This window comes from Stomoxys calcitrans, chromosome 2, assembly GCF_963082655.1.
Source record: "Stomoxys calcitrans chromosome 2, idStoCalc2.1, whole genome shotgun sequence".
NCBI lineage: Eukaryota > Metazoa > Arthropoda > Insecta > Diptera > Muscidae > Stomoxys > Stomoxys calcitrans.
The window spans coordinates 168,718,065-168,729,530 of NC_081553.1; the positions used below are offsets into that span (position 1 = coordinate 168,718,065).

General features: G+C 37.3%; 1 protein-coding gene across 1 annotated transcript in view; it reads right to left on the reverse strand.

Moving 5' to 3' along the window:
- Positions 1–10,345, reverse strand: part of LOC106081469 (clotting factor B) — a 34,446-nt gene extending 24,101 nt beyond the window's left edge. The window contains exon 1 of the mRNA XM_013243439.2: positions 9,523–10,345. Coding sequence (XP_013098893.2) covers positions 9,523–9,553 — 31 coding nt within the window. The 5' untranslated portion in view covers positions 9,554–10,345. The remainder of the gene's footprint in view (positions 1–9,522) is intronic.
- Positions 10,346–11,466: the final 1,121 nt, after the last annotated feature.

The window sequence follows — 11,466 nt, forward strand, 5'->3', positions numbered from 1 at the left end:
TCAGTTCTTTCCTACATGTAAAAAAAAATAATTAATAATCCATAAACGAATCGACAACCAAACTTCTTTTGCAAAAACATTGCGACTTCGTTTATGATAAAAATGCAAGATCTTTTATGATCAATTCATGCTAGATTTATAGGTCTGTAGGCCTTTGGTGTCGTATAACATGCCTTACCGGGAATGTGTATAAATACTACTTCGAAGTATATGCAAGTCCAGTGCACGATGCGAAAATAGCGACCAAATGGGGCGCCAGATAGTACGTCTCCTTCTGTAATAACGCCGGCAATATTCCTTCAGATCCGGGAGACTTAAATTGTTGGAAGCTCCTCAAGGCTTCCTTTACAATAAATACTGTAATGATAAGCCTTCGATCAACGTCATTACTCCATGATGCCGGTGTAACCGTGAGTCCCGTCGTATCATGAGGAAAATGCGATTTTATCAAAAGCCACAACATGTCCTCCCTTGTCTCTGCTCTCACTTCCATGCCTTCTACTAAAGTTTCAGTTTGGACATGGGTTTTAGACAGAACCTTTTTATACCCACCACCGAAGGATGGGGGTATATTCATTTTGTCATTCCGTATGCTACACATCCAAATATCCATTTCCGACCCTATAAAGTATATATATTCTTGATCAACGTAAAACCTAAGACGATCTAGCCATGTCTGTCCGTCTGTCTTTTGAAATCACGCTACAGTCTTTAAAAATAGAGATATTGAGCTGAAACTTTGCACAGATTCTTTTTTTTTTCTCCATAAGCAGGTTATGTTCGAAGATAGGCTATATCGGACTATATCTTGATATAGCCCCCATATAGACCGATCCGCCGATTAAGGGTCATAGGCCCATAAAAGCCACATTCATTTTCCGATTTTGCTGAAATTTGGGACAGTGAGTTGCGTTAGGCTTCCCGACATCCCTCTTCAATATGGCACAGATCGGTCCAGATTTGGATATAGCTGCCATACAGACCGATCTCTCGATTTAAGGTTTTGGGCCCATTAAAGGCGCCTTTATTGTCCGATGTCGCCGAAATTTGGGACAGAGAGTTGTGCTAGGCCCTTCCACATTCTTCTTCAATTGGCGCAAATCGGTCCAGATTTGGATATAGTTGCCATATTGACCGATATCTCGATTTAAGGTTTTAGGGCCATAAAAGGTGCATTTATGGTCGATTTCACTGAAATTTGACAGAGTGGCTTCTGTTAGACTTTTCGACATCCGTGTCGTACATGGTTCAGATCGGTTTATTTTTAGATATAGCTACTAAAAAGAACAATATTTTGTTATACACAATTGAACAATGACTTGTACTTAATAGTATTTGGTCCAAATCGGAACATATTTTGATATAGCTGCTATGGGGCATAAGGTATGCATTTTTCACCGGATTTGGACGAAAGGTGGTTTACATATATACCCGAGGTGGTGGGTATCCAAAGTTCGGGCCAGCCGAACTTAACGCCTTTTTACTTGTTTTATATCTGCGGCGTCATTAAATGCATCGTCCTGTTCGTAAAAAAGCTTCATGGAGGCACGTTTTGCTGATCAACTATAAATATTTCAACTATTAATACTTCAATGTCGTCTTTAAATACTCTTTCCAACATTTCGGCCGGTATCTCACGAATAAATGCTTCAATGTTGTCTTCCTATGCGTCAATTGAAGCGGGCTTGTCTCTATAGACATGAGCTTTAACATAGCCCCACAAAAAATACTCTAAAGGCGTTAAATCGCACGGTGTAGCACGGTAGCTCTTGGAATGCTTCAGGCTGATCTTCACTCCAAAATCAGAAATTCTGGTTATTTACGTACCCATTGACCCAAAAATGAGATTCGTTGCTCAATGGAAGAAGCGCGCGATGAACTTTTTTCACAGAACACGCATTTTGAATAAAAATCAATAATTTGCAAGCATTGTTCGTTTGTAAGACGATTCATGGTTAAATTATAGACCAAACTGAAGATGTTTCGCAGTGAAACAAAACATCAGTGTTAAACCAATGTTGCCTAAAAGATAATAGCTAAAAAATCACCCTCTAATAAAACACTCTACGTGAAAATTTTCAGCCAATAACAATTGCTGTTTACAGGGGCTATGTTAAAGCTCATGTCTATACAGACAAGCCCGCTTCAACTGACCATACGAAGACAACATTGGAACAACATTTACGGCCGAAATGTTGGAAAGAGTATGACAAAATTGGACTAAGCGGATGAATGCAATTCATTCTAAGCCGTTACTTCTTCTGTATAATTGTTTAATTTGGTTGGCGGTACTTCCTTTACTAAAGAGGCCCCCCGCATGGCTGTAACAGTGAGTAGGTATATTTTTGCCATTATTGTCTTTATTTGCATATAAACTGTGGAACACGTAATAGCCATTGAATTTGAAAAAATGTTTTGAATTATTTTATTTGAATGCCTTTCATAGTTAGAGAAGCTGACACGCCGCTACCACTATTTGCCAACCATTGTTGAACAAAAATTATATTTCGACTGTAATGTCATGAATTATCGCCGGCGATTAGCCACAACAAAGGCATTCGCACAAAGATTCCGCACAAAGCGGCAAATCTGGCTACAAGAAATATTTCGAGCTTTTGCTGAGATGCTGGCAGCTCTCTGTGACGTCACCCTGTCTATTAGGAAGTTGAAATGGAGAGTGAATGGAGTGAACACGCATAAACGGAACTGTCATTCTCATCACCATCATCCATGGCATGATTGCGAGCATTCATGAGGTAATTTACATTTGTTTGCTGGAACTGTTAACGTCCGTCCTTCTTGTGTATGAAAAAAATATTTAATTGCATATTTATTTTAATGTTGTGTTGCTATCTTTTCTTTATGTTTTTTGTTAATATTTTTTGTCTTTGTATGCTCATAATTTGTTAGTCACTTGATTTGAATAGCATCACGAGAAAAAAAACGATGCAAAAATTGTCGCTTCAAATCTTTGGCTTGGGGATAGAGTCGATTGTGGTTGTGTTTTTGGTTTCACTTTCTTTTCCCCCATTTCATGTGCGGAACCAGTTTGAAAATTGTTGTGCCTCTTCTGAATATTGTTAAATGTTTTCTTTGTAAACAGTTCACTGATAATTGAGGTGAAAAAAGTCAACTTTTCCGCATGAATAAAAACTACTATTATGCATGCATAAGTAGATTACTACAGAACTAACATACATCCATATGTAAAAAAAAACAAGTAAAAGTGGCATAAAATTTGGCCGGGTCGAATTTTATTTATAATGACATTTAAAGGGGGCGATATATAACCCATCGAAAAAACTGAAAAATCAGACTTTCGTAGGAGCAAGAAGTCATCTCAAAGAAGGATATCGAAAAATTGACAAATATAACAAATGTCAATAGGACTCATACAATCCAACTTTCCAAATGTCGTTCAAGGTGTATAAAAATTAGGTACTCTGCGCTCTCAAGAAGTACATCGGGAAGATTGTACTAAATATGTGAGGGACATCCGCAATTTGGACTCATGTGTTCCGTTCTTAGCTTAAGGCCGATTTTTGTACCCATTACCACAGGATGGAGGTATATTCATTTTGTCATATTCATTTTGTCATATTCAGTTCCATTCCTATAAACTATTGGGTTGCCCAAAAAGTAATTGCGGATTTTTCATATAGTCGGCGTTGTCAAATTTTTTCACAACTTGTGACTCTGTAATTGCATTCTTTCTTCTGTCAGTTATCAGCTGTTACTTTTAGCTTGCTTTAGAAAAAAAGTGTAAAAAAAAGTATATTTGATTAAAGTTCATTCTAAGTTTTATTAAAAATGCATTTACTTTCTTTTAAAAAATCCGCAATTACTTTTTGGGCAACCCAATATATATATATATATTCCTGATTGTCGTTAAAATTTAAGACGATCTAGCCATGTCCGTCCCTATGTCTGTCTGTTGAAATTACGCTACATTCTTTAAAAATAGTGATATTCAGCTGAAGCTTAACATAGATACTTTTCTTGTGCATAGCCAAAATGAGTTCGAAGATGGCTATATTGGACTATATCAGGATATAGTCCTATATTGGACTATATACCGATCTGCCGATTTAATTTCTTAGGCGCATTAAAGCTACAATTATATCCAATTTCGCTGAAATTTGGGACAGTGAGTTGTATTAAGCCTGTCGACATCCTTGTTCGATACGGCCCAGATCGGTCCAGATTTGAATATAGCTGTCATATAGACCGATCTCTCGATTTTGGGTCTTGGGCCCCTAAAAGTCGCATTTATTGTCCGATTTCGAAATATTGTATGTAACAGTGCCATACATATGTTAATTAAGGTTAAGTTAAAGTGGCAGTCTGCCATCTGACTCAGTTATGTTAGACCTCTCGACATCCTTTGTTAATTTGACCCAGATCTGTCCAGATTTGGATATAGCTGTCATATAGACCCATCTCTCGATTTAAGGTTTTGGGCCCATTATAGGCGAATTTATTGTCCGATTTCGCAGAAATTTGACACAGCGATTTGTGTTAAGGTTCTCGACATCCTTGTTCAATACGCCACAGATCGGTCCAGATTTATATATAGTTGCCATAAAGACCGACCTCTCGATTTTGGGTCTTGGGCCCCTAAAAGTCGAATTTATTGTCCGATTTCGCTCAAATTTGAAACAGTAAGATTAAGGTTAGGTTAAAGTGGCAGTCTGCCATCTGACTCAGTTATACTGGCTCCTCGACATTCTTATTTAAGTTGGACTAGATCTGTCCAAATTTGGATATAGCTATCATATAGACCGATCTCTCGATTTAAGGTCTTGGGCCCATAATAGGCATCCTTATTCAATACGCCACAAATCGGTCCAGATTTAGATATAGTCGCCATATAGACCGATCTCTCGACTTTGGGTCTTGGCGCATTTATTATCCAATTTCGCTGAAATTTGGGACAGTGAGTTGTGTTAAGCCTTTCGACATCCTTGTTTGATACGGCCCAGATCGGTTCATATTTAGATATAGATGCCACATAGACCGATCACACGTTTTAGGGTCTTGGGCCCATAAAAAGCGCATTTATTATCCGATTTCGCTGAAATGTGAAACAGTAAGTTATGTTAGGCCTCTCGACATCCTTATTTAATGTGGCCCAGATGGGTTCAGATTTGGATATAGCTGTCTGGATATAGACCGATCAATACGGCCCAGATCGGTCCAGATTTAGATATAAATAGATGCCATGTGGACCGTTCTCCCTATTTAGGGCCTTGGGTCACATTTTTTGTCCGATTTCGCTGAAATTTAGTAGAGTAAGTTATGTAAGGCCTCCCGATATAGCTGCCACCGATCTCCCGATTTAAGATTTTAGACCCATAAAAGGTTAATTTATTAACCGATTTTGCTGAAATAGGCACAATGAGTTGCGTTAGGCCCCTCGACAATCGTACTGAGTATGGTCAAGATCGGGTCATATTTGGATATAGCTGCAATTTGTACCGATCTCCCGAATTAAGTTCTTGGGCCCATAGAAGTTACATTTTTGATCCGATGAATTTGGCACAATGAGTTGTGTTAGACCCTTACATAGCCTTCCTGATTACGTTGGAGATCGGACTATATTCAAATATAGCCGCTATAGTATAATAAATGATGCATTTTCTCTGTATTAGACGAAAGGTTTTTACATACAGACTGCATGCAAAAACGACTACGTTGGCACTACAGGATCCAACTTAAAAATTAAGATGTCGTAACAAAAATCGGATATTAAGGTAATTAACAAACACATGGAACAAAAAGCAGCATTCACGGTCCAGTGTGAACAAACTGGGCATAGCCCCAACTTTGATAAAGTAGAGGTACTGGCTGAAAGGAGAAACTTCTACCGACGCTTTACATTAGAAATGCTTCATATTATAGATGTCCTTGCAGGGAGTAAACTGAATAATAAATCGAAGACGGTGAAATGCTTTCAGATGTATAGACACACAATAAACAAAGAGAGACGAAGATAACACTATTGGACAAAAAGCCCACAAGAAGAAGGTCGTCTCATTTTCTCAAGTTCAACAATTTTAATGTAATTATAAAATAATTTAATATTTTTTGTGGTTTGTGTAAAAGCTTAATAATTGCTATGTATGTAAATAGATCTCCAAACGATGATGGATGACGTTAATCGAAATATCGAGAAATATTAAATAAAGGAGGCCACCGTAGTGCAAAGGTTAGCATTTCCGCCCATAACGCTGAACGCCTGGGTTCAAATCCTGGCGAGAACGTTTTAACGTTAGTTATCCCCTCCTAATGCTGGCGACATTTGTAAGATACTTTGCCATGTGAAGACTTCACCCCAAAGAGTTGTCGCACGCCGTTCGGACTATACTACAAAAAGAGGTCCCTTATCATAAATATAAAAATTATATAAATACAAAAATTAATGGACGTATTAGAAAACACAGACAAGAGGTACTAGATGTTACCTTTGTATCAGAGAATAGATGTGTGACTGTGAAGTGTTGGATGACCACAGCTTCTCCGATCATCATTATATTAGCTTCAGCCTTGGAGAAAATACCGCAGAAGTGGTCCCTCGGCAAAACAGATGGATTGGGATAAATTTTGGCACACATTCTGCACGACTATCCCCTCTAGACCTGAAAAGGAAGTTGAAACTGTGGAGGACACAGACAAGATGGTCAAGTGGATCTGGGTCCGGACTGGTTGGTATAAAGAAGGTTTGCAGAAGGCTCTTCAGCAGGGTAAAAGCCACAAGGGCACCACACGATTGGGACGTCTACAAGGCTGAGCTAAGAAAATACAAGGGTGAGCTTAAAGGGGCTCAGAACAAATCCTAGGTGGAACTCTGCAGCTCCGTGAAGGATACGTCTGAGGTCTCTAGGCTAAAAAAGATCCTATCCTTGAAACTTATTACGGTGGGACATATTCAGAAGTCTGAGTATGTATGGAAATTTACTAGAGAGGAAACATTAGAACTACTCATCGATAAACATTTCTCGGGAAAACCTCTAGCGGTCAACGTGGCGCCAGATGAGGTCGAACGGATGGGATTCGACGTCTGATCGAGAAGAATACAAGAGTCCCTCTCCATTTTTTTATACCCTCCACCATAGGATGTGTTTTGGTATCACTTCCAACAACTGTGTTAAGTATGATTCAAATCGGTTTATCTTGATTTATTGAGCCAATAGAACGCGCAGTTCTCATCCGATTTGCATAAGATGTTTTGCTAAGACTTCCAATAACTGTGTTAGGCATGGTGCAAATCGGTACATAATCTGATATAGCTGCCATATAAACCGATCTGGGATCTTGACTTCTGGAGCCGTGTCTAATATGGCTTGAATCAATCAATAGCTTGATACAGCACCCATATAAACCTATCTCCCAATTTCGCTTCTTGAGCCCCTACATGGCGCAATTCTTATCCGAATGAACTGAAATATTTCACAATGACTTCTACAATGTTCAGCATTCATTTATGATCCGAATCGGACTATAACTTGAAATAGCTCCAATAGCATAACAGTTTTTATTCATTGTTCTTTGTTTGCCTAAAAAGAGATACCGCGCATAGAATTCCACAAATGCGATCCATGGTGGAGGGTATATAAGATTCGGCCCGGCCGAACTCTTACTTGTTTTCATTACTTTTAGGATGACCAGAACCTTGGGGCTCTCCAGCGGCCCATTTATATTGTTGATGGAATAGAGTGTTGCAAATATGACCCTCAGAACAAATTTCGCTAGAACGAAGGATTTGTTATTGTTTACGGAAAATAATTTGCCAGCCACTTCGCTTTCAGACAACACACCATTAATAGATTCTCGTGTCTGGTTAGGGCATTTTTCAGAACCATCGTGTCCCCGTACTCCTGTCAGCTATGCTTACTGTTGGCGACTTATTTATTTAAAGAATATCAGAGGAAAATGCCTATTACAACTAATTAAATATAATTTTAGAATTTAATTTAGTAGAAATATAAAAAAAAAAAACATTAAAAATTGTTTGTGGCAAATTTTCCCACGAATTTCATTGAAGAACAAGGAAGACTTCTCTCATATTAATAATTGCAGTTATAATTGCATATTTATAATTGCAGTCCGATGGAGGCCACATGTTAGCATGTCTGCCTATGACGCTGAACGCCTGGGTTCGAATCCTGGCAGGAACATCAGAAAATTTTTCAGCGGTGCTGCTGGCGACATTTTAGAGGTACTTTGCTATGTAAAAACTTCTCCCCAAAGAGATGTCGCTCTGCGGCACACCGTTCGGACTCGGCTATAAAAAGGAGGTCCCTTATCATTGAGCTTAAAACTTAAATCGGACTGCTCTCATTGATATGTGAGAAGTATGCACCTGTTTCTTAGTGGCATATTCATGGGCAAGTTTGCAGTCCGATTCAATTTTGAAACGAAAATAATTTGCCGAATTACGATTTTTAAACATTTGTTTTTAATTTTTTTATAATTAAAGGCATCAAGTTGAATAGAGTAAACAATTTTTCAAAAACGATATAGAAACTAAACTATAGAACCATATAAAAACTGATAAGTTTGTTTTTCAACTATTGCAAATACATTGGAAGCTTCAAAGCAAGAAATGTCTTTTCGAAGAGAAAAAATATCAAAAAAAGTATTTTTGAAAGGAAAAATTCAATCTTATTTCGGACAGTATTTATCGTAAAATTATCATTAAGTAATACCTTTCAAAAATATTCGCCAGCTTTACATTTTAAAACATTAAAAGAAATTGTATAAACAGCTTTTTTTGTTTTCCCCATAGCCTTTGGATTCACTCACCTAAAACGGATTATGAATCACCACTAATAGAAACTAATGGCCACAACTTTGAACTCGATTTAATTAAAAATTCCCAACTATTCGATATCACAGTCATAAATGAATCACAATAATCGTAAAAGTTGTCTTGATGTCAAACTGTTTATTGTAAATTGACCCATTTTACCCCCAAACCAATGAGGTCGTGTATGTGTCTTAAGTCTTTCGTTTTCGAACAGACAGTACTCCATATATTTTACCCTATGACAACGATGACAGCTATAGTAAACTAGACACACACACACACGCACACAATAACATGATTAACAACAAAATAATTATTACACAATACTTATTATTGGGAGGTACAACAAAAAAGAAACATACAAAAAGTTGTAAAAATAAAAATAAGAAAAAACCGCAAATTAAATAAACCTTAATATGCGTATTAGGGTCAGACAAACTCATCGTGTACCCACCGTGTACATAGCGCACACAGCCAGCCACCAGACTCTTTGCAATCCCATGATGGCCCACTTAAACCACAAACAAATCCAAGAAATCAAAAATAAACGCGAGCGAGAGCATCGAAGGCGATGCATGAATGGAAACGAAGAAAAGAAGACTGCACGCCCATAAAATGCAAATTTCACAAGTGTTACGAAAAAGTCAATTCGATAATGAGTTTGTTGTAAATAAATAAATAAACACTCGAGACTGCAGAGAGATGCCACTTACCTATGCTTATAAAGAATGCAGTCAAACGCATATTGAGCAGAGAGCCTTCAGTCAGTAGGCACAGATGAAGAAATACGAATAAGAAAATAAAAGCTCAACCAGATCTCAAAACATTTGTCAGGAAACGGAAGTTGCAAAAAATGTGATTTTGAATCGTTTTATGCTTTTCAATTATTGCTGTTGCCGCTGTGTCGCTGTTGTTGTTGTTGTTTTCTTTACAGCCAACTATTATTTAACACCAAACAAACGAAACCGATCCGTAACAATTCCAAACGAAGAGGCGAAAAGAGCCGTTTAAAATGTTGAGAAAAAAAAACAACCTGGCTGGCTTTGGCTCCGTCGACTGGCGTTTAAACAATAAAACCCAAATGAAAATGAAAGTGTTGATTTTCGATGGGCTCTTTGCGAATTTATTTTAGTGCTTTTATCTCTTCGCTGTTCGTTGTAAGCGTAGCAGCTATGGCTATAATAAGTCCACTTCTTTGCAGATAGAGCGAGCAACAACACAATTTGTTAACAATAAATTTTACTTGGTTTCTTTTTGTAATTTTTTTACTAACACAAAAAATTTAATTATTTTTGTGGTCGTTGCTTGTTTTTATTGTTGTTTTCTCCTGCTACTTGTTCACTGTGCACACTTTTCAGTTAATGGCTCTGGACAACCGTTTCTTTTTTTTTTTGCTTGCTTTCTTAAATGGCTTTAATCTTCGAAAGTAAACATTAAACACATTTACACAATATTTTATTTTGCAATCAGATCTTAATTTGTTTATTTAATAATTTCACTTTCTGCAATCGCTCGTTTCTACGTAAAAATCATTGCTACGAACTATGTGTTATGCGTGGTGTTTAGGTAGATTGTTATTTAAAATACAAAAAAAAATCACTTTTGAGATTTGTGAACCTTTCCGCTATTCCTTCCGTAATCGTGCCAAGCACGTCTGCAACTGTTTCATAGTTTTACATTTCGGTTTTGGCATCAGCTGCGTTTTGCTGTAAAACTTTTGCGTGGTAAACAAAAGCCCAACTTGACAGAAGCCAAAGCTGAAGTCGAAGAAAGAAACAAAACGTTCCGAAAAACAGCTTTAACACAATATTAAGATGTATGTATACACTGAGAGAAACTGCATATCAGCATGCAATTAATACTTCATCACAAAGCTTTTGTTTGACATAAAGATAATTTTATGCATTTTTCGCTATAAAAAACATTTTTGTGTTAAGGACGGAACTTTGATCGTGTTTCACAGTTGAAAATACATGATTTTCCCGATTGCGTTTTTGAAACACTTTAAAAATCTCTATGATAACTAGACATTGGAAAAATATGCAAATGCATATATATATATATATATATATATATATTTTTTTTTTTTTGGAGCATGGGAAAAAATTTTGAAAACACAGAAATTCGTTTCATCGAATGTACGTTAAGAAAACGCTTAAAAATGTTTGCATATTTTGTATACCGTTTGCATATTTTGAATATTTTTATACCCTTCACCATAGGATGGGTGTTACTAATTTCGTCATTCTGTTTGTAACTCCTCGAAATATTCGTCCAATACCCCATAAAGTAAATATATTCTTGATCGTCATGTCATTTTAATTAGAACTAGCCATGTTCGTTCGTCTGTCTGTCGAAAGCACGCTTACTTTTGAAGGAGTAAAACTAGGCGCTTGAATTGGAATTGTAAATGGGCTATATCGGTCCATGTTTTGATATCTTCTTTTTTTAATTGGCTATGACAGAATATTTGTTCCAATAGCCGAACGTAGAATAGCGTTCCAAGCGCCTCGATCTTCTGCGCTCATTCTAAAATCTCTCACACCATGTTTCGAAGTGTCTCCCACAACCTAATCTTTCCATCGGGCTTTTGGTCTTCCCGGTTTGCGTGTACCACCGTGTTTGCCTTCAAATGACTTCTTTGCTGGTGCTTCATC